Here is a 22820-nt window from a genome sequence, read left to right as displayed (position 1 = left end):
AATGTGAATTATACTTTTATATATTCATCTTATGATAAAATACGAAAACTCAATAAAATTATAATAAAATGTGAATTATATTTTTATATATTCATGTTATGATAAAATACGAATGGAATGAATTAACAAAGTCAGTAATATGATATTTATTTGAAACTTTCTTGATTTTAAAAAAGTCATCCCAAAATCCGAACCAAATTTTTTAAAAAAAAGGTCATTTAGTTGAAATTAAGCTATTTAGATATATTGCCCGCCATATCTACTTAGAAAGAGAATTGTATTCAAATAGTATACATAAATCTTAATGCTACTCCACATAACTAAGACTAAATATCAAATCTTATTATTGCAATTTCAAACTGCTAAAACTGATGCCACATAGCAACCAAATTTAATCAATTATATCTATAACTATCATAATATATTGTCACATTAAGCGAAAAAAGAAGAAGTAAAGACTGAATAACCAACACAAATTTTAGAATCTTGTGTGTTGTAAAGACAGTACAAAACCGATTATAACAGAGATACACACTCACAGAGACCTCAAGCAGTTCTAGTTGAGGGAAGGTACACTCTAATAATGTCTCTAGTTGTCGTTTTTCTCCGGCACGTTGGACATTTCCCCTGAGCAGCTATGGAAGCTTTGATGCACGCCTTGCAGAAAATGTGGCCGCATTTTGTTGTCATCTCTTCGACTAGCGGGCCCATACAAATGGGGCAGCTGAATGTCGGCTCCTTTGGTGGAACGGGAGGTATAGGCACTGCAGTGCTTTTGCCACTTTCCCTCTAAAAATTCAAATACCAAAGTGCGTAATAAGCTGAAACAGAAAAGCAGAGGAAAAACGAAGGAAGGAAGGTGTGTCGTATGTTACCGATGAGTTGCTACTGCTTTCGAGGTTTATGTAAAGGTCGCAGTTTATAATTGTCTGGTTTGTAGGAACCCTTCTGCGCTTGTTGCGAGATGCTCTGTCATCTGTGAAAATATCAAAGCATATCAGCAAGAAAATTCTATAATGTGAAAAAACAGAAAGAATGAAACAAGTATTCGAGGATGAAGTTCATCGACGAGGAGAGACGAACAGCTCATTTTTCAATCAGCAGTTGTACTAATTGAGCTAGTCCGTTTGTATTACTTGAATTAGTCACATAAAAAGGACGCATTGTTACGATGTGGAATTAGTTAGCCGCTTCTAGTGACATATTCAAGAAAAAGGTCTAAAGACAATTATGTTAGGAGTAGAATCTAAGAGGCAGAGGCTGATAGTACTCGTAAAGTTCGTTTTTTTCTATCAGACTCGTAAAGTATATGAGACACATAAGCTAAGCTAACATTCTTTGGTATCATAATTGCTCCAACATCAATATGATTTTCAAATACTGTGATATACTACTTCTAATAAATCTACTGAAGTTGGGAAAACATTGTAAGTGAATAGTGCTTCAAACAATGATGAATCGCACGAAGGAAATAGCACCAGCAAGATCACTAAGGTTTGAGGAACATCATAATGATAAAGAAGAAAAAGTATATAGAAGTTACCACTATCCACATCAACCACGACAGTACGCCCACGGTTCCTTCTGGCATTGTTCTTGGCCTGAAAGTAAAAAACCAGAAGCTAAATCACATGACTATACCAATACGTTATAGATAGGAAATCGAACTCAAATGCATAACAGGTGACAAGATGAAAGCAACAATCGCATACTTCTGCAAATGCCGTAGGCGAAGAGATAATAACGTCGTCATCAAGCGCCTCTACATCAATGGGCGGAGGCAGGGTGGTGGCACTTCTTCCAGCCTCCTGCCTACCATGCGACCTAGTATGGTGCGAAACAACGCCCTGTTCCCCGATTTCATGTGACGGTGGTAAAGCATTAAGATCGACATCCAGTGTCCGTCTCCTACTTCTAGCCCTTGTATACATCCTAATTTCCTGTGGATTGCTCATGATACAGAAATTGCTACGTCTCCGACCTCCTGAGAGTCACCCATTGCAAACCGAGCTCAATTCAGTTCATATAAATGCAATTACATAGAAATTCAATACACTCACTAATGCGATTTAAACACAGCAAGTTTGAATTTTTATCCATAAATCATCATTTCGTTGAACATTCAAAGGTACGGAAAGTAATTGAAATCAGCAATTTGCTCAACAATTGTAGCCTACTCCAATTATAGAACAGAGCATTTTAGTTCCACCGACCCAAAATTAACCTAACCACACAAAACCCTAAGATCAGAAAGAAACAAGAAATTCACCATAAACCTCACCGCAATTGAATCTTTTTAAGAATCGACCAACAAATTCGAAGATACAACAATCAAATCAAACGGATTGATCAAAGCAAAAGCAAAAGCAAAATCAAAAACCAAGATAACGATATACAAATTTTTTAAAAATAATTGAACTCTCCATGGTAACCTAACCTGATTTCTTCGGTGAAAAGTAGAGTGCTCTTTCTATAACTTTGTTACCAACTTTTACGATTTGAAATCTTGAATTGGAGAGAAGAAGGCGAAGTGGGTTTTCGATTTTTAAATAGGGATTGGAATTTGGAATTTTTTTTCACACGCAGTAATTGTGTGTTTTGAAGAGAAGAATTGGCCACGTTTCAGGGATGCCAATTTACATTTCGTCGTCAGCACTTACGAAATTTGGGCACCGCTTTGTAATTTAATTAGGAAATTGAGACTATTTATTTTTAGAAATTAAGATCTTTCATTATTTTTTACTAGTATTATCAATTATTAATGGTCATGTATGGTACTAGTATGTATTAATAGTTTCATATGGCACTTTTAGTATGATTAAAGATTTTTTTTACATTAAGTCATATTCGAACCTGTGATCGATCTCTCTTTATAATTTGGTATTTGTATAATTGTATTTATCATGAGATGGTAGAAATTGGGTGGCAAAAGAGAAATTGTCAAATGCAATATACTCCATACAACTTAAATAGAGAAGAAAAAATATATGGAAATAAATTTATTACAATTGGAATTACATAAATTAAAATAAAAACATAATGATTAATAACAGCAGAGACAATGGAGACTTCTTTCCGCAAGGCGAGATACGTTTTGGTAGTACTCTCGATTCATATACGTAGTCTACAGAGATAAATCGAGGTCCGTTTGAAATTAGGATCCACAATAAATTTGTTAATTTACTCTAGCCCGCCCATTTTCTTATACTTGTTGAAAATTGAGATCTATTCCTTTATTAGGTAACTAAAAAATAACACTTTGAAAGTTATTAGTCATATTGTTTCCGTATAATAATTGGTTTTCCATGTATTAACCTTATTGATAAAATAATACTATAGTACAAAATAAGATCTCCTAAATGTGCCCTATTATTCAAAATCTTTGTTGTTAAAAAAGGACTCTTAGTTTTTACATTGAAAGCAGTGAGATTATAGTCATATTATCATGTAACAATATTGATTAGTACATGGTTACTCCTGTTATATCATAAATAATAGGGTTAATACAATGGACAAATTAATTACTTTCTGCACCATTGTTACATCTAAATGGCTATATTAGTTCAGAATCTCTGTAGTCAAATATGGAATGTATGTATGAATTTTTGCTGCAAATTCTTACACATCAGTATAATATTAACAGCAGCTGCACAATTTACACTTCCAATTCATAAAGATATCTAAACAAACGAATACATATTCAACCATGAGATATAATCTTTCAAACCAAACGGCTCCTTGTATACATATCCCATCCCATCTGCTATAATCCAATGTTGGAGTTGTTTTCAAAGAAGGAACTATAATCTTGGAAGTATTCAATCTAGTTATTGAATGGTGATAATGTTACATGCAAGTTAACAAAGCATTAGTCTATTAGAATGCAAAAAAAAGACATCTATGAATAACAGAATCACAGTTAAGTGAAAGAGATACAAATATGAAAAGATGATCACAAATCACAACAGTTTCTCAGTTAACCTGATCATGAACGAATTTACTGCAGCCGCTTCCAAGACTATCCACGATGACTCAAAGAGCTCGTGGAAGTACTCAGCTCCAGTCTCATCAGCCGCGCTTCTGAAGGCAATCCCGAATGCGTTTCCATTTCGCGCACCAAGGCGTGGCTTCCCACATATGCCAACAATCAGCACTTTCCTCTGTTCCTCAGTGTAGCAAACGCATATAAGAGGCTTCATCCTTGCTCCCTTCTCGCGTAGAGCATCCATCAGGAAGAACCCGAATTTAGTTAGAGCCTGAGGGTGACATAAGAGCTTTGCATCAGCAGTGTCTTCGAGTTTTACCCATCTGAACTTACTCCCACTCCTTATCGACCCCTTCTTCGTTATGGCTGTGCTTCCTTGTCTGAGAACAGCCCGTTGCACCTTGATAGCCTGCCTCATTCCCAGCTCCAGCTTCTCGACGTTGTTGAGGGACAAAGCATCATACGCCACACCAAACTGTTTCGAGCCAGAAGATCCATCTGCCTCCACGAACGACTCTAGAAGAGCAGTGACCCCATACACCACATCTGCAGCAGAGACTTTCGAGCTATACCCGTGCAACAGCAGGAAACCTCTATAGTAGAAATCCCTGAGCCCAATCTCGGGTAGGAACTTTTGAAACATATCTTTCATTCTGTGTTTGATCTCTACACTCATGTATTGGTATTTCTGTTTGCATTCTTCTCTTGCAAACCCCATCCGAGCCAAAAGAAGCTGCATATTTTTCAACCCGGGGTCACTCCAAGTCTTCAGTTTAGTTGCCACATAAGATGAGCACAGCATTGAGTCGAACAAGTTCCACTCTTGCAACAACATCAACCTAGGCTCGTCCTCATAAGTGATTCTGGAAGAATCGGGCACAGTAACCTTTGTGCCATCCTTGAGTGTGACTGATGTAATAGCATCCAAGTTTCCTGAGCTGTTAATATGCTGCTCGAGTTCCATAACCCCTGCCTGGTATCTCTCTTCAGTTAACCTCTCGTGTACGAACTGGTCAGTTAAAGCCACACAAGCCAACCAGAGTAACTCATTCTTATTCTTCCTTAGAGAATGTGACAGCTCATACATCAAGCATCCCGATGGCTTCCCATGGTACGTTCCCATATAGTAATAGTCTCTCTTCAACTTCTTAAACAACTTATCAGGATTCCCCTCATTTTCAGAATCTCTCCTCCTCTTTCTACCTACTTCCCCACCCTCCTCAACATCACTATCATTTTCATCCTCACTCTCCGAATCCTCCTCAACCTCACCGTCACTGTTCAACTCACTCGCATTCGCAACAGTGGACACATCGAAATCATAAACAAGATCTGCCTGGTTCTCATCATCCTTCGTGTAAAGCACCACCACACAGTCATTCTGGTCACTCAGATTATGCAAATGGATCGGCCTATGACTGTCAACAACGAAAACACGAGCTAAGGGACCGATCTGCAGGTCCCTCCTAAGATCCCTATGGCAACCCCAATTAATCAACAAGATGGTAATGGGCTCATTCGCGGATGAACTAAGATTTGGCCCTGCATACTTGTGAATTTCCCTGAAACTCGAAACCGGGTAACAGGCATACCTAATTGAATCAGATTCAAGAACATGCCCTATGATTTTCAACGCACATAGTGAATCAGCATCCGAGGTTGAGGGGAAGATTAGAAGAGGGACGGATGAAGCTGAGGCAATAGCTGACTGTCTTAGCCGTGAATAAAACGACTCAATGCTTAGCTCCCTCATTCCCAATTCAGAAATGGAATTCAAAACTACCCCCAAATTAAAACCTAAATCCAATCAAGTAGAAGTAAGCAGAGGCAGAAAACGAGAGAAAGGGGAAATTCTCCTTAATTGACTAACACAAAATATCAAATTATTTCAAAACCCTCAATCAAGCAACAAAAGAGGGGTTTTCAACAATTGGATTCTACCCATGATTTTGCTAGGCAATAGCACATTCGAGAACCCCATGATTAAAAGCTGCAATTCAAATCTCACCAGAAAAAAGACAAGTCTTTGCGGCCAGCTCCCAATCGATTAAAATGCACAAAGCTCAATCGATCATCTTAGTGCGAGCACAGACTGAGCTGAATTCAGGTGGCGCCGAAAAACTCGGCGGGAACTGATTTTGGGTTTTGGGAATTTACCTTAATTTCTCAGATTCAGCTATGGTGGCTGATTTTGGTCATTGAAAAATCAAAGAGAGAGGGAAGGAGAAAGTGGATTGAAACTTTGAATTGATTTTAAGTGTGGTTGCTGTTACGTTCGAATTGAAGATTGGAAATTCGGAAACGTTTTGAAATTTCGAATTGCCTCCATAAACTGGCGCTGAAATTTCGGATTTGAAGCATGCATGATTTTGTGTAATTGAATTTGGGCTCAGATGCTCAAATAATGGGGCTCTAAAATTCGAACTTTTGTTGAATTGGGCCATACAATTTTTGGTCTAACTTTTGGGAGGAATGTCTCACCAAATATTTAAATGGATAGTTTTAAATTCACATTTTCGATATTGTATAACTCAGATATGAATGTTATTCCCATGTAAGTTTTCTGTACAAGATCATTTATGTCATCTCATGTTTTGGTCTGATGTTAGATTTCACTGGGTTGTACGTAGTTTTATTTATTAAAGCGTCTATTACGTGAATGAGTGATCAAGTAAACATTAGTGAGTTTAGATCCTAAAATTAATTGGTAATATAAAAAATGACAGTTTCTTTTTACTTTACATTATCAATATAGACAAATTATATGTGGATATATCATATAGTGAAACGTTTTGTTTGTACAAAGGCCATAAAATAAAGAAAGCTGTAAAATCGAAGTAGAAAAAAAGAAAATCATCTAACACAAAACAACTACTCTACATTCTAAAACATGGTACAAAGTGGGAAACGGCGTAGGATGAAATGACTAGAAATGACTCAAAAAATTACATCGATGATGAAGCACCAAATTATGAACATCTCATCACATTTATTGCCAAAATAGATAAACAAAAGTGAGGCTGTCTTTGCATAGAGAAAGAAGAAGCAAAACGGAGGAGAATCGACCGTTGATTTTCTACCACCAAGGAAAGCAACATTGCTACATGTAAAAAGAGCAAAGAGATGAGACAGAGATCATATCAAAGGAAAAAGGTGATAGATATATAGATAGATGGATGAGTTGCTCTAACCTTAGGCTCGTTGGAGCGTTGCACCTGTGCGTATGATGCGTGATGGTTCGGAGTAGTCGGGCCGTTCCCATTCCCGCCCTCATTGTTTCGATCCTCCCTCACTTTGTTGAATATGTGCGTGAAGTTTTCAGCCGACTGAGGGTCGTTCTCATCCCATGCCCCAAATTTTGGAACCGCCCCTCCTTTTTCACTCTGCACCAATCAAACGAGGCATTTACTTTGAGGGACCGATAATACATGTGGTAGGATTATAGAATCAAATAAAATTAAAATCTACCCATATATATATATACGGTGGGTCGGCCTATATTATTTTTATCTATTTAAGTTGACGTGCAAAGTGGATAAACCAAAATGAAAGTCTTACTGCTTCATCCGAGCGAGTTGGCTTTAGGCGCGACCTAGAAGGCGTGCCATGGCTACTATCGTGGCCTCTAGAACCTTCCCAAGCTGGGGATCCGGTGCCTCGTCCCATAGCATTGATTGCCTGAGGGCGAGGTTGAGGATGGAGAGGCGAACGTTCAAAGCTTAACTCTGAGTTTGTAGTACTAGGCCGTGCAGAGCGGTCAGATCTTTGGCCGCTACCACGGCCGCTGCCATAATTTGGCTCATTTTTATTAAATTTCCCAAAATCACCGTCTCTTTGCTCGGGGGCGGGCCTAACAGCCCGCCTCCCAGTCGGCTCCTCTTGCCTGGCTCCCGATTTCGCATGAGGAGGAGGAGGAGGAGTGGCCGGAGCAAGAGGCGAAGGTTCGAGATGAGCGAACATCTGTGGATTCTCTTGTGGATCATTCGGGTTTATCAACTTTCCTCCCTTGTTTTTCCTTGCATTGTTGAAGTAAACGGTGTAAGGAACGTCGTTTTGTTCGTTTTCCCAATTGCCAAATTTTGGGACATTTGACCTTTGTTTCTGCTGCCGATAAATATGAATAATCGCTTTAGATATATGACGTCATTCAATATGATTATGCTGATGTCATAAGTTCGTTCAAAATCCCTATTCCTTGAATAAAGCATTAACCTTTTCTTCAATCATGATTTGAGCTTGATCAATTGATTAAATAAAAATCCAAATTTCAACATAATTAAAATAGATACAGCCAAAAATTCCCCAAAACTCATTCCTAAATCCTACCCACAAAAGCGAAAAATTTATATAAATATCAAAGCGAATCCAAGTTTAGGTGAAAAAAGACAAACAAATTTAGCATAGTAAAGAGAAAAAAAACTTGATATTCCATAAATAGAAACAATTTTCAGAGAGAGAGATTCGAACTCACTGCCATTTTTCTTGAGCTTCAAAACCCAGAAATCAGGAGAGGAGAAAATCAAAGATAGGCTTCAAGAATTCAAGAAAAATTGAATCTTTTTATGAACCCAAAACACGAAATAGCACGTTGTGTTGAAAGCTCCCACCAAATTCGATGAGAGAGAGAGATAGAGATGGAGAAGAAATGAATTGATGTCTAAATAAGATGATGATGAAGAAGAAATGGTAAGAGGTTGATCAACCGTTGACTAAGTGCCACAGCTAATGGTTGACTATTCCCTTCTTTTTAGGCATTCACCAAGTCTTTACTCGTCTTGAATATTTCTTTCCCCTATTTATCAATTAATCTAGTTATCAAGTTCACCAATTTCACCCACGATTGCTACACCTTTCAGAGCATCCACATCCGTGCTCTTGCGAGCACGGATGTGGGCTCGGCCCCACTTTTTTTGTCTGCTCTTAGGCAAGAGCACAATACCTACATTCGTGCTCTCCCGCAAGGACGAACACAAGGATCTCATCATTCTATTATTCAATTTAAATAAAAACATTTCCACAAAATTAAAATTCATTAAAAATACCCGAAATAATATTACAAATTATAATAAAATTAAAAATTACATAATTAAATTCCTAAAAAATAAAAATTACATAATTAAAATCCTAAAAAATAAAAATACATAATTAAAATCCTAAAAAATAAAATTAAATAATTAAACTACTAAAAAAATTACACAATTTAAGCTTTAAAATGCCACCGGTGAAGACTAATCATCATCCGGCAATACCCCAACGTTCTTTGGAGATCCGTATCATCGCCACATGCGATCGAAGTTGCTCGGGGATATTTGACCTATCGGCCAAATTGAGTTTGGCCAAAACCCACCACAACGAGTTGGTGGGGGTTGAGGTGGCACATAGGGAGCGGGAGTGGGAGCGGTTCGGGGGCGGATGGAGTCGCGGCCGCCGCCTTCTTCCTTCCTTGCGGTCGGCGTTGGGAACCGCTCGGGCCGGCGTTGGGGCTACCCAAGTTAGCTCCGGCAAGTTGGCTAGCCACATATTCGGAGCCGGCGTCGGATAGGGATACTGACCTTGATCGTTTGGAGGAGCCGCTAGAGGAGGATGTTACGCCTCCCCTATACTTCGGATGCGACCGCGTCTCCTGCCAAATGTTGAGGTACTTGAACGACTTGTAGTTCATGGATTGGTAGGTTGACAAGGCGGAACTGATGATGTCGACCTTGCTCCGGCCGATCCCCGCCGACCGCTCTTCCTGGAGGTAATACCCCTGAAACTCTTGGATTTCTTCGTTGGCTCTGAATATGGCGTTGCGCACCATACTCTCGTTGCTCTCGATTGTTCCAGCCGGCCGGTTTTCATTGTACCGGCGACAGATGTGCCACCAATAATGATCGCCGGATTGGTTCGTGCCAATCTTCGGATCTTCGGAGATTGACAAGAACGCTTTGAACAATTGCTCCATCTCCGCCGAAGTGTACGGTGTGCGGACACCGCGAGTAGGAGGAGTCCGAGTTTGGGAGGGGCCGCTCGACCTAGCTCTAGGCTCGGGTGTCCACCCGTATTGCCCTTCGGGGGCATCTTGGTCGTCGATCGGGTAAGGCCGATAGCCACCCGAAACTTCCAAACCTTGGGTTTGAGGAGGGGCCGAATATTCCGTTTCCAGACTAGGAAACGGTTGTTAACCGAACCAATCGGGATTCCAACCATGGGAGCGCGGGGGTGATCGCCGTGGCCGGACATTGTGTTGTTGTAAGAGTAAGAGTGAATGAAAGGTTGGATGAGAATTGAGAATTGAGAATGAAAATGAAAGAATTTGGATTATAATTGTGTAGTGTGGTGTGAATTTTTGGTGTGGAAGTGGTGATATTTATATATGAAAATGTGTATTTTTGGGGGAAAAATCGAAAAATAAATTAAAAGTGGGTAGAAAACGGATAAAATTTTTTGGGAAGTGGGAAAATATTTTTTTTATTTTTAATCTGGTTTTTTAATTAAAATCCGATTTTTAAAAAAAATTAATTAATTGTCCGTTGGCCAATCGCACGCTGTCACGTCGCCTGCTCGCTGGCACGAACGTGCTCGATGCATCGAGCAGCGGCGGACAGCGTCTCCGTGCCGCTGGCACGGACGGACGGATGTCATCCTGCTCGCCGTTGTGGATGCTCTTATTCTCGTTCATAACGCTTTACCAGTTAAATTAGACTCCTTTCGTCCGCAATTACAACGTCTTACTTTTTAACGATTCGAAATTTAGAAAATACTGAAAGAATGTGAATGAAAATAAGGTACCGTAATAGTGGTCACACTTTTATTATGAAATTGGAATGCACGTGATCTCTATTTATCATATAGTAAATATAAAATTAGACAAGTGATAGTAGACTAATCAAAATGACATGTGTAATCGTGTATAAAAGTTGTGATTGCGAAACACCATAATTTTAGGTAATTGTCAACACTTTTATGGGGTTATATTTGTTTCTGATTTACAAGATGATGTCCAAAATTCCTTTTCATTGGTGCATATTTCTATAGCTCATTACCAACTTGAGTCACACATGCAGTTGCACCATATCCTATTATTTTTTCCATTTAATGTTATATAATAAAATTCGATACATATATAATTAATCTGAAATTAATGGAGGCTAGAGTGGACACCCAATTTCTAATTATATATGTGCAATCTAATCCATATTTAGCAAAATAAAAGAATGATTCCTATTTGTGCTTACCATTAAACTCTCAACTTGTGCCAGCAAACACCAACTTGTGAGACTATTTGAGTCCATCAGACAAAATGTAAATTTTTAATAATTTCGTGTACCTTCTTCAAATAGTATATTTTGAATATAGCAACATGTCTCTATAGTTTATTGCCTAAAGAATTAAATTTAATGATATGGTCAAATGATATTGAAATTAGCTATTGAAGGAATAAACAAAAATTGGCATGCTTGCCACTAAGGTCTAGCCCATTTAAATAATACTCGTATATATAGAGTCATAGACCAATTCTATTGGGCTATAAGATAGCACATGCATAAAAATACAAGTCAGAATTATATATGTAGAAAAACCATTTAAATATTGTTAGATAGAGATGAGATTATTGTAGAGTGGGTCATCTTATTAAAATGTATAAGTATAAATTTCATGGAATTTTAGGGCTAGCCCATGTCAAAGGCCTATACATATATTTAATCAACTTGGAAAAATATTTGAACTTTCTATAATGCATATGCATTTTGTCGTATAATTTGGTGTTTTAGTGTGAGAGTAGGAGTGAATTGTCACATTCTATTTTGACGATATTCGATGTCGAATGAGTAACTTTTACATATTTTCTGATTTTGATCATAAACTTTTTTCTTTTAATCTAACTGCATGAAGTTTCTAATTTTTCTCAAATTGTATAATTTCGATCAATTTTTTTTTGAATCCATCAAATTTAGCTCTTTTGTAAATTGTACTGATTGAACTTTTTTCTATAGAACTATGGTTTGGACAAAGTGTAATATCTAGAATGAAGCATAAATTTTAACAGAGATCATGCATTCTGATATTTATGATTTTTGTCCATCAAATTGTTGTTGATACGGTATTTTTCAGTATTTATTGTAGCAGAATCACGATTTGTTAACACTGATTTTAAGATTAAATGCAATCACATTAAGTTTTAATGTTGGGGAAAAAACAAAACATCTAAAAAAATTGGATTAAATTCAAGAAAATCACAAAATTTGTGTATTTACAGACAAATTACATTCTTATATTGCAAACAATGCACATTATAATGACAAATGTTTTTGTTGCGTTGATATCAAAATCTCAAACAAGCTAGAATTTAGATGATTAAAATCTCAAAAATGACAAAGTTACGTAATATTAAAATTTCAAGAATACGTAATTAAACTCCTAGATAATATCCAATTCTTTCTGGAGTTTTCCAATCATCCTTCAGTGTTGAGAAGGAGGAGTGGTGGCAACAAGAGACGAAGGTTCTAGATGAACAAACATCTCCCGATTCTCTTCGGGATCGTTTGGGTTTATCATCTTTCCTCCCTTATTTTTCCTCGCACCGTCGAAGTAAACTGTATAAGAAACATCGTTTTGTTCATTTTCCCAGTTGCCAAATTTTGGCACATTCGCCCTTTGCTTCTACAACCAATAATTATGAATAGTAAGCATTATGTCATTTAATATCAAGATTATGTTGTGCATTTGTTACTATTTCAATATACGCAATAAATACACACATGAAATCTTGATATAGTGATGACAATTGACAAGAGAGTAAATTGAAACTCACTGCCATTTTTCTTCAGCTTCAAAAGAATCTAAGCCCAGAAGCAGCAGAGGAGAAATCCAGAGTTAGGTTTCTAGAATTCAATAAAAATTGAGTCTTTTTATTAAACCAAAACTCGAAATAGCACGCAATGAATTGATGTCTAAATAAGAACCGTTGACTATTATCTCGCACTAACCATTGACCAAGTCCTCACTTGTCTTAATTTTTAATTCCCTATGAATCAATCATTCTACTAATGAAATTCATTAAAATATTTGTCGAATGCTACATCTTCTATTCTTCTCATTGTCCCGTAGACACCTAAAAAATGGCAAATGATTTTTTTAATTTAATTAATTATTCGAGTCATAAACACTTAAAAATTGCTTAAAGACATTTTCTTATTTAATTAAGAATGTTAATGTATGTTCCTAAACACATCATTTTAAAAAAGTATAATCATTTTTGTGTTCCAACTAAAGTGTAATAGACAATTATGCCTTCAACTAAATGACGTTTTCCTTTGCTCCAAATTTAGTCATTTTTACAACAACAAAAAAAAAAAATCAGCATACGTAAATTACGTCTCTAATTTATATCAATAGCCAATCTAAAATTCAAAATTGGTAACCATAACAATGTTGAGCAACAACTTATTAATGTTGACTTCGTGCTTTTTGAGTAGTGCGTAATATTTAAGTCAAGCTGGCACAAATAGTATTTAATTATTTTTGTGTCTTCTTTTAAATTGTATGGATTGAATATAGCAACATGTATCTATTATTTTTGTCAAGAGCAAAAAAAATTAATGACATAGTCAAATGATATTGAAAGAATAATAAATATTACCGAGCTTGACACTAAGGTGAGGCCCATTTAAATAATATAGACCAATTCTATTGGGCCATAAGATCTGTCATTCATATTTTTATACAGAAAAAATACAGGTCAGAATTCTACATGTATAAATACCACTTAATAATTGTTAGATTAATATGACATTATGGTATGGTTGGTGTTCTCTTTATTAAAAATTATGAGCATTAAATTCATACCACATTTTAGCAGATAGCCTATTTTAAAACCAATTTAATCTATACATCCTTACATTATATTCCCTAAAAAATGACATCTTTAGTACCAGTATTTGGTTAATAATTGAATTATTATAGTCTTTGATTTTATCAATCTTAAAAAAAAATTAAATTTTATTGATACATTTTGGAGTTATATCAATTACTATATCTCGACTTTTTTCATTTATCAGTTTTATTATCATCTTACCAAAATGTATTGATTTTAACAATCAATATTTAGACAAGTGCACTTAATAACATCATCTTATATGTTATAGTTCAATCGTTGGAGTTAAATTCAATAATAAAATTGATACAAGTAAATTAAACTAACAGGAGTAATTTTAAAAAAGGTTGTGATAGAATTGATACAAATTCTAAAGATTCGAATAAAATAAAATAAAATAAAATAAAATTATTTGACGACATGAGTCAATTACTTGAGACTGGATCCTAAAATAGAAGAACACTGTAAAATTTAGGATTGACACCTAAATTTGAATAATGGAATGCTTCCACTTCACTTCAATTAAATTTGAATAATGGAATGCTTCCACTTCACTTCAATTCAAAATCTTGCTCTCAAAAAAACTCATCTCACCATCATAAATGTTTTTGACTGATTTAGCACTCACCTCATTTCAATTCACTCTGCTTTATTTGATCGTCTTTTTCCGCCCTGTAAAGCAATGCCATCCCACTAATCCCAAAAAGAACAAACCTTTAATCTAGAAATAATGGAATAATAACCAAGAGGGGGGATATAGAGATAGAAAGAGAGAGGTGTTTTCAAATTGTGCACTGTTTAACTCTGCAGCTATTTTTTCCACAGATCTGTGGCCTTTTAACAATCCCTTTGTAAGTTTGCATTCTACTGAAAAAGAATTGGGGTTTTACTATCTTGAAAGGAGAGGATTAATAGGATTTCAGGATTCTCCTCTCTTATAGCAACTGCTTCAAAGATTTGATTTTTCATTAATCAAGAAAAACGATTTGCTCTCCGCCCTTCTTCTTGCTTGCACATTTCTTGAGAAAATTAACCTGTAAAAGGTGTGGGATATCCTTAATTCCCATGAAAACTGAGCCCAAGTAAAAAAAATTGAAACTTGGTTTAGTTTTGCAGGACAGTTGTGATTGTGTTGTTGCAAAGATGATTCCTTTGTTCTTTCTGGTTGTGTGTGCGGAGGGTTTGGTTGCATTCCTTTTAATGGTGAAGATTGGTCCGTTGAGGGAGCTTGTGATAAAGGGTTTGGATCAAGTGAAAATGAGGAGGGCTACAGTTCTAACCAGTGCTGGAACTATTTTTGCCATTTTGCTGTCTGATTTGTATAGCATTCTCAAGATTCAGAACAAGGGCACCAAACATGGCACTATGACTCCAATGGATCAAGTTATTTGGAGGACAAACTTGCTTGAGGCAACTCTCATGGGTATGGTTCTTGCATTGTTGGGTGACTCATGGATCATGTTTTCTTGTTTTAGCTCTTGATTCATGTAACCTTTTCAATTTTGTTTTGTTTGGTTGATGCGTATGTTTTTGTTTTTTTTTGTTGCTTAAGTAATGATGTGATGAGAAAGAGTTGGAACTGGCAAAGAATGGGAGGAAGTGAAATTGTGTGGTGAAAGATTTGATTTTTCACATTTTTTGTTTATCTTCTTGTGAGGGCTTAATCACATGATTCCCAGTTTGTTTGTGTGTGATTCAGTATTATCCTTTTGTTCTCATTTGCCCTAAATCAGCGACGATCTTATCCAACCGGTCTTATTGGTTGCTTCATGGATCATGTTATATTGTTTTAGCTCTTGATTCATGTATCCTTTTGTTTGGCTGGTTTCTATGTTAGTTGTATGATGTGGAGTAGTAAAATGATAGGATATGTGTTAGCTCAGCTGAGGTTGTCTAGAAAAGAATATTAGTAGATGTTGCTTAAAAAGTTATGATGCATATGTATTTGTTGGTTTGTTGTTTAAGTAATTATGTGATGAGAAAGAGCTGGAACAGTCAAAGAATGGGAGGATGTGAAATTTTGTGGTGAAAGATTACATTTTTACAATTTTTTTCATCTTCTTGTGAGGGTTTATGGCTTATTCACATGATTTCCAGTTTGTTTGTGTGTGATTTAGTGTTATCCATGTTCTCATTTTCCCCACAACGATGATCTTATGCAACCCGGCATTGCATTTGCTGTCGCTAATGCTTATGCTTTAGAAAGAATATAAGTGGATCGTACATTAAAAGTTATTGTTGATGCTTATGTTTTTGTTAGTATGTTGGTTAAGTAATTGATGTGATGATTTTGTGGTGAAAGATTAGATTTTCACAACTTTTCTATCTTCTTGTAAAGGTTTAGGCATTTAGAGTTTAGGGTATAATCACATGATTTCCAGTTTGTTTGAGTGTGATTTATGTTAATTTTGTTGTGAAAGATTAGATTTTTACAGTTTTGTTTATCTTCTTGTGAGGGTTTAGGGCTTTATTCACATGATTTCCAGTTTTTTATGGGTGGTTAAATGTTATCCTTGTTCTCATTTTCCCTAAATCAATGACAATCTTATCCAACCGGCATTGTGTCATTTCTCATCTGAATTTTTTCTCCGTATCTCGGGTTCTTGACTGATCGATCGTATGCATCATTATATACAAAACCTGCATTTGCAGTTGCCTCTGTTTGTTTGTGTATGAGATTGGATTGTGTCATTTTCATCTGAAATTGTAATGACTGTGTATGATCTCGCAGGCTTTTCTCTGTTCCTCGGATTCTTGATCGATCGAATGCATCATTACATACAAAAACTGATAAAAGTGAGGAGCAATACCGGCGCTTCAAAGCAAGAAGTCGAGAATCTTGAGAAGGAGAAGCTTCAGCTGAAGGCGAAGGAAGAAAAAGCTTCTGCTGAAGTGAAGAAGCTAAAAAAGGAGGTTTCGAGTTTGACTGAGGATTTGAATAAGCTCAAGCTGGAGTCCGCTGAAAAGGACAAGAAAGTCGAAACAGCAGAAGGTCACGTTGCTGCACTCCAGAAACAATCAGCGGATCTACTGCTCGAATACGACAGACTTTTGGAAGACAACCAAAATCTCCAGAACCAGGCTCTCGGCTACAGAAGATGAGGCGATTGCTGGTGAGATTCGAATCTTGAAATTCTATTCAGCAAGGAAATGATCGTTGATGCGCATTGGCATGGGATAGATCGGAGGAGAAGACGTTAGCGGGGCACCAAATGTGTTCACCTATTATTCTGTCAGTTTCAGAGATTTCAGCTGTGAATGCTGTTAGACTTTTGATTTTGATCTAAGTTTCAATCCAGTTTATTTGAGTTTTGACATTTATCTAACCTTAATAGGCGTCTTGATTTTTTACTGCTCGGGTTTTAAGAAATGTGAAGTGAAGGAAAGTTGCTGGAAAAAGTTTGTCCAATGTGGGTCCCACCTTTACGTTAATTTTATGACTAAATGTGAATATAATGAGTTAATGGAATGTGACGGTCTATTTAGCAAACTGACAAAAGATACATGTATTAACACAGAAAAGAGGCAAATGCAAGAGATGAGCTATTTACTTCGTCGTCTTCCTCAAATCATCGCTACCAGTAGTCACTACAAGAACAACTACCGTTCTTGAAGTGATGAAATCTCTTCGCATCCCTCACAACGATCTCTCTCCCCGCTACAATCGACATGAACTTGATCGCTTCATGGCAATCCCCACAGACTCTCAGGTTCTTCGTGATCAACAGCCTCGTACCCGGCCTAGTCTTCAGAATCCCGAACGCAATAGCCAGCCTCTCGCTGTGGTTACGCAGCATCTTCACCTTCGCCTCCTCATCCTCGACGCGGTGCAGCACAGCCTCCGTGTTCGGAACATACCCCAAATCCCTCATCTTAGGCTCCATCCCCTCAAGAATCCCCAGAATCTGCTCATACTCAGGGTGGCTCTTGTCCTCAACCCGAAAAGCATGAAGCTTTCCAGAAACTTCCGCCACGCTGTATCCCGGAACCTTCTTCATCCCGGCAGCTCTCATCGCTCGCCTCACCGTAGAAACTTCTTCCCAATTCTTTGTTGCAGCAAAGAAGTTTGAAACAAGGGTGTAAATCCCAGGGCAATTTGGTTTCAGTTCTAGAACTTTCTTGGCTGCAACTTCTCCCACCAAAATCTTGTTATGGTTGAGACAGCCAGACAGGAGAGCAACCCAGACCGCGATCCCGGGTTTGCATCCCGTGTCCTCAACCAAACCCCGAGCCTCCTCGACTCTCCCGCCTCGAGCCAGAAGATCAACCAAGCTAACATAATGCTTCTCCATTGGCTCCACCTTGTAGTCCCTGATCATGGCGTTGAACCAGTACCGCCCCTCGTCGACCATCCCGGAGTGGCTCAGGGCCGAGAGAAGAGACGCGAATGTCGCATGATCCGGCCTCGTCCGCGCCACAATCATCCGGCGGAAAACCGAGAGCGCCTCCTCCCCTCGCCCGTGGATCCCGTACCCCGCGATCATAGCGTTGTAGAGGATCCCGTCGCGAGCACTCGCCCCCTTAAAGAGCGCCCGGGCGCGGGGCAACGAGCCGCACTTTGCGTAAGTGTCGACGAGCGCGGTTTCCACGGCGCGATCCGTCTGGAGCCCTCTCCGGACGACGAATCCGTGTATCTCCGACCCCGGCCTCGAGAAGCCGAGGTCGGAGCATGCGAGAAGCGCGCCCACGAGCGAGGCCGAATCGGGCTCGAACCCGTGACTCTGCATCTCAACAAGAAGCATCAGAGCATCACCAGGATTCCCATTTCTTGCATAACCAGAGATCAAAGCACTCCAAGAAACCACATTTCTTAATCTCATCCTCCTAAAAATGATCAAAGCTAAATCCAATCTCCCATTCTTGGCATACATATCTACAAGACTAGTCTCAACAACAACATCATCAACACAAATCAATCTACAAATCAAATATCCATGAACAGAAGCAGCAATTCTCAAATCCCCAACACAAGCACAAGCCTGTATCAACCCGAGCATCACCACTCCGTCCCCTTCCAACCCGTCCTCCCGCATCCTCCGATACACCTCCAACGCCTCCCACGCCCGACCGCTCCTCACCAAGCCCGCGATCACCGTGCTCCACGACACAACATCCCGTCTCCCCATCCCATCAAACACCCTCATCGCCTCGTCCATCTCCCCGCACTTGACAAACAGATTCAACACGGACGAGGCCACGAAAACATCGCCCCTGTATCCGCATTCCACGGCGTCTCTCCAAATTTCCCGGCCCGATTCCAGGTCTAGTGAGGTGGCGCATGCCTTGATGGCCACCGTGAAAGTTGAGCTGTCCGGCCGGATTCTCGACGAGATCATCTCTCTGTAGAGGGAGATGACTTGAGATGGAGTGTTGAGGCGGGAATGGGCGATGATGAGGGCGTTCCAAGAATCCACGGCTCGGTTTGGCAAATTGTCGAACAGTTTGTGGGCAATGTGAATGGCGCCGGTTCGAGCGTAGGCTGCTATTAGCTGCGGAGGGTTGATGGAAAAACCTGATGTGATCATCAATGCGTGGAGTTTGGAGATGGATGCATTGTTTCGGCAGCTCAAGAGAAGAGATTTTGGAGACCATTTTTGTAAGAGCATTTGATGCTCGGAGAAAATATGTTTCAAATTCGGACACTCACCATAAATAAAAGATGTTGATGGACTAAACAAAAATAAAATCTCAAATTTAAATTTCGACATATAATTATTAATTATAATAATAATAATAATAATACTAATAATAATAAATAAACGCCGTCTGTGGGAATCGAACCCACGACCACGTGGTTAAAAGCCACGCGCTCTACCAGCTGAGCTAAGACGGCTTGTTATTCTACAGTTTTTTTTTATTTTAGTACATATAAGAATTTTGAATTCACTTGTGGGAGAAATAATGTGAATGTGTAATGAAAATATTAATCTCATAGGTGCAATTTTTTTTCCAATAATTTAAGTGTCATGATTTGTTTACATGTCATTTTAAATGATCTTTCAGAAAATAGATTCATAACAACTTGTATTGCTACAATGTGCCAAAAATTTAGTCCAAGGGCCTTGATTTTTGGCCAAGCATGTGATGAAGCTATCAAAGTAATGATCAAAGGAAAAAATATCAGAAATTTGAATATATAATCCTACAAAAAGGGAAATGGAATGCAATGAATGAGAAAAAGGCATAAAGCTCATTCAACATAATCTTCCATTCACTTGCCTATCATCTTTCTTCTGTTTCCCTTTCCTGTCCTCCTCTGCCAAAATCAATTCAAATCAACAGAGGCTTACATATAAATGTCATCATAGGGAGGGACCGACTTTCAGGACACCCTCCCTTTCCTTGGACGACTTCGACCTTGGCATATTCTTGATCACAGTAGTTATCATCACCCGCCCGCATGAATATGTAGATGGCATATTCTGGAGGACAGATCGTAGACGAACCAAAGACATGCATAGTCGATAATGAATAGAATGTTGCCCCTCACATAGACGAGGTATGTCATATAATGGTGGAGGGATGTTGTCCTCAAATTTATCCCATTTGTCTTCAACAATGTTGTACGAGAGGAGAGATGGTTTACAGGGTTGGTAGGTCCAAACAAGATTAACTAATTAATACTATGTCTTCTATTTTAATTACCCCTAAGAATAGCATGAATGTCGATTCTAATGATATAATTATCCAAACAAGTAGTAATTCAAGTTATACTTAAGAAGATGATGAACACCTACCTCTCTGCAATTCATAATCGAAATACAAAACCAATTAAACAAACATACTAACAATCTCACCTGCGTTTCCGAATTGGATAAATAGATTTGAACTCCAATTCAGAATCGGATCGACGCGAACTCTTTTCTACAAACCCATATTTATAAGGTAAATTTGCGTTATTTCATTAAAATCTTGAAAATAAGGAAACTTTAAATTTGGTAAATATTCGATTTTCCTTAAAAACATTATCTTGCATAATTCAATTAATGAATCAATAAATCGAATTTAGCCATATATCCTGTCTGCAAAAATCTATTCTCAGATTTCCCTTTCATAGCAACCCTAATCAACAAATTCCATGTATGATGATTTAAAGCAATGCCTCTTTCCATCATCTGCATAAGCATCACAAAAACTTGTTGCAAGTCCCCTTCAGCCCACAACGCCTCGACCACGACTCCATAGCTCTCCGAATCGAGCAGACAGCCTCTCGTCTTCAAGTCCTCCATCAGCCTCACTGCAATCCCAGCTCTTCCCTGCTTGCAGAACCCACTGATCAAGGCATTAAAAGTCGATGCAACGGGAAAATACCCGAGCCCTATCATCTCGTTCACGAGCTCAACTGCCTCCTTCATGCACCCTTTCTTGCAGTGTTCCTGAATCAAACTAGCATACACTAGAGCACTTGGAGCCCTGCCCCTCTCTCTCACCTCATCGAGAATTTTCTTAGCTTCGTCTGCATTACCCTCTTCGCATAGCTGTAGAATCATAAGGGTATGATCCACAGCTAGAGGAAACCAGTTTTTCATGTAGTTGAGAAACTCAACCGCTTTACCTACATTGTTATTCTTATACAAAGAGTATAGGATGCTATTGCAACACCTGATTCTTCCACCACAGCCGCCTTTATCCTCAAGCATAAGCTCGAAGATCTCTACTCCCTCACGAGTCTTCCCAGCAGAGCAGAACCCGTGTGTCAGTGTCTCAAACGTGACAAAGTCCCAACGAACGCCAGCCCTTTTCATCTCGTGAAACAAATCAAGAGCCGAATCCATCTTCTGAGACGAACAGAAACCTAAAATCAGAGCATTGTAGGTCTCTGTATTGGGCAGACATCCCTTCACCTCCATTTGCCTAATCAATCCACACCCTCCTCTAACATTTCCCGCCTTCACAAAACCCTTCGCCAAAGTATTGTACACAACAACGTCGTGAGTCCCTCCCTTCGCCTCCACCCTCTCCATCACCTCAACCGCCTCTGAAATCCGCCCCTCGTTGCATAGAATCTCTATCAACTTAGTCAGGGCAACGACATCGGGCACAAAGCCGTTGCCAAAACACTTCTCCAACATCACCAGAGCCTGCACTAAATTCCCCTCGCCACAATACGCCGATATCAAGATATTGAAGGTGACATCACTGTACCTCTCCATCTCATTCATCAAGCTCCTAGCTCTGCCAACCTTCCCATTCTTGCAAAGGGCATGAATCAAAGTGTTGTACACAACTACATTAACCTTGACGCCATGATTCTTCATTACCTGCAGCAGCTTAAACCCATCCCTGATTCTATTCGTCAAGCAAAAGCCTTTCATCAGAATCCCATAAGTGTAATCATCACCACTCAAACCAGTTTCCATGATTTTCTTCCTATAAAACTCCCTAGCAATATCAATGTCTTCCTTCACCAAGACATCAAGAATCGAGTTCAATAATTTCAAAGACGGCGCAGCCTTGCCAAACTTAACAACCATATCGAGAACCCTGACCACTTCCCTGATCATCCTAGCCCGCCCTAGCCCACGGACGATCGTGATAAAAATGTCTTCATCTGGTAAAGAACCAATTCTCTTAGGCATTTCGTCGAGCACCTTCTCTACGACATGAAATTGTCGAAAACAGCAGAGCTTGTGGATCAAAGCTCGGTATGTGGAGACATCGTGTGTAAAATTGGGGATTGTGGAAGCCCATTGGAAGGTTTTCAGAGCTTCGTTGGCTGATTTCTGCTCTAGAACGAGGTGGGTTATTTGGTTGTTTGTTGGAACTAAAACAGAGGGTGTTGCGGCAGCGGCTGAGATGAATCTTGATCGATTGTGAGAGGTAAAGAAGCCTTTTTTCCCAATTCTTCGGGTTTTTGCAATGTTGAAGATAGTAGACATCGATTATTAGCTTCTTCAACTATGCTAGTATTTTTTAATTCAAACTCAAATTTAGAGCCAAATGCTTGTTCTCTCATCTTCACCTCAGACCCAAATTTAG

At 38.6% G+C, this 22820-nt stretch overlaps 6 protein-coding genes and 1 non-coding gene across 10 annotated transcripts; 1 reads left to right on the top strand and 6 right to left on the bottom strand.

Moving 5' to 3' along the window:
- Positions 1-390: 390 nt before the first annotated feature.
- On the bottom strand, positions 391-2660 carry LOC121741793 (E3 ubiquitin-protein ligase RNF4-like). Its single transcript, XM_042134710.1, has 5 exons — positions 2438-2660; positions 1713-1984; positions 1544-1601; positions 876-976; positions 391-789 (listed from the first exon to the last, which is right to left on the bottom strand). The coding sequence occupies exons 2-5, from the start codon at positions 1953-1955 to the stop codon at positions 547-549; spliced, it is 645 nt and encodes a 214-aa protein (XP_041990644.1). The 5' UTR covers positions 1956-1984; positions 2438-2660; the 3' UTR covers positions 391-546.
- Positions 2661-3806: 1146 nt separating this feature from the next.
- LOC121741790 (cell division control protein 45 homolog) lies at positions 3807-6369 on the bottom strand. The gene has a single exon (XM_042134705.1). It carries the CDS (start codon positions 5736-5738, stop codon positions 3960-3962), a length of 1779 nt encoding a protein of 592 aa, XP_041990639.1. The 5' UTR covers positions 5739-6369; the 3' UTR covers positions 3807-3959.
- Positions 6370-6737: 368 nt separating this feature from the next.
- On the bottom strand, positions 6738-8675 carry LOC121741792 (RPM1-interacting protein 4-like). Of its 3 annotated transcripts, XM_042134708.1 has the most exons (4): positions 8457-8672; positions 7544-8089; positions 7177-7368; positions 6738-7085 (listed from the first exon to the last, which is right to left on the bottom strand). In XM_042134708.1, exons 1-4 carry the CDS (start codon positions 8460-8462, stop codon positions 7062-7064), a joined length of 768 nt encoding a protein of 255 aa, XP_041990642.1. In that variant the 5' UTR covers positions 8463-8672; the 3' UTR covers positions 6738-7061. The 3 variants fall into 3 exon arrangements, with proteins under 3 accessions (XP_041990642.1, XP_041990641.1, XP_041990640.1); XM_042134707.1 differs by having other exon boundaries at positions 6738-7368; positions 7544-8086; positions 8457-8675; XM_042134706.1 differs by having other exon boundaries at positions 6738-7368; positions 8457-8674.
- Positions 8676-14340: 5665 nt separating this feature from the next.
- LOC121742607 (B-cell receptor-associated protein 31-like) lies at positions 14341-17192 on the top strand. 2 transcript variants are annotated; one of them, XM_042135799.1, is made up of 3 exons: positions 14341-14692; positions 14958-15264; positions 16573-17192. In XM_042135799.1, the coding sequence occupies exons 2-3, from the start codon at positions 14985-14987 to the stop codon at positions 16941-16943; spliced, it is 651 nt and encodes a 216-aa protein (XP_041991733.1). In that variant the 5' UTR covers positions 14341-14692; positions 14958-14984; the 3' UTR covers positions 16944-17192. The 2 variants fall into 2 exon arrangements, with proteins under 2 accessions (XP_041991733.1, XP_041991732.1); XM_042135798.1 differs by having other exon boundaries at positions 14950-15264.
- A 77-nt stretch (positions 17193-17269) lies between these two features.
- Positions 17270-19484, bottom strand: LOC121742606 (putative pentatricopeptide repeat-containing protein At3g25060, mitochondrial). The gene has a single exon (XM_042135797.1). The coding sequence runs from the start codon at positions 19445-19447 to the stop codon at positions 17417-17419; it is 2031 nt and encodes a 676-aa protein (XP_041991731.1). The 5' UTR covers positions 19448-19484; the 3' UTR covers positions 17270-17416.
- Positions 19485-19601: 117 nt separating this feature from the next.
- Positions 19602-19674, bottom strand: TRNAK-UUU. The gene has a single exon. It is a non-coding gene; the product is annotated as a tRNA-Lys (tRNA).
- A 1117-nt stretch (positions 19675-20791) lies between these two features.
- Positions 20792-22797, bottom strand: LOC121811434 (pentatricopeptide repeat-containing protein At2g17525, mitochondrial). The gene has a single exon (XM_042212288.1). The coding sequence runs from the start codon at positions 22718-22720 to the stop codon at positions 20825-20827; it is 1896 nt and encodes a 631-aa protein (XP_042068222.1). The 5' UTR covers positions 22721-22797; the 3' UTR covers positions 20792-20824.
- Positions 22798-22820: the final 23 nt, after the last annotated feature.

This window comes from Salvia splendens, chromosome 7 (genome assembly GCF_004379255.2).
Source record: "Salvia splendens isolate huo1 chromosome 7, SspV2, whole genome shotgun sequence".
Lineage (NCBI taxonomy): Eukaryota > Viridiplantae > Streptophyta > Magnoliopsida > Lamiales > Lamiaceae > Salvia > Salvia splendens.
Note: the sequence above shows the minus strand (reverse complement) of the source record. Positions and strands in the feature narration are given on the sequence as shown.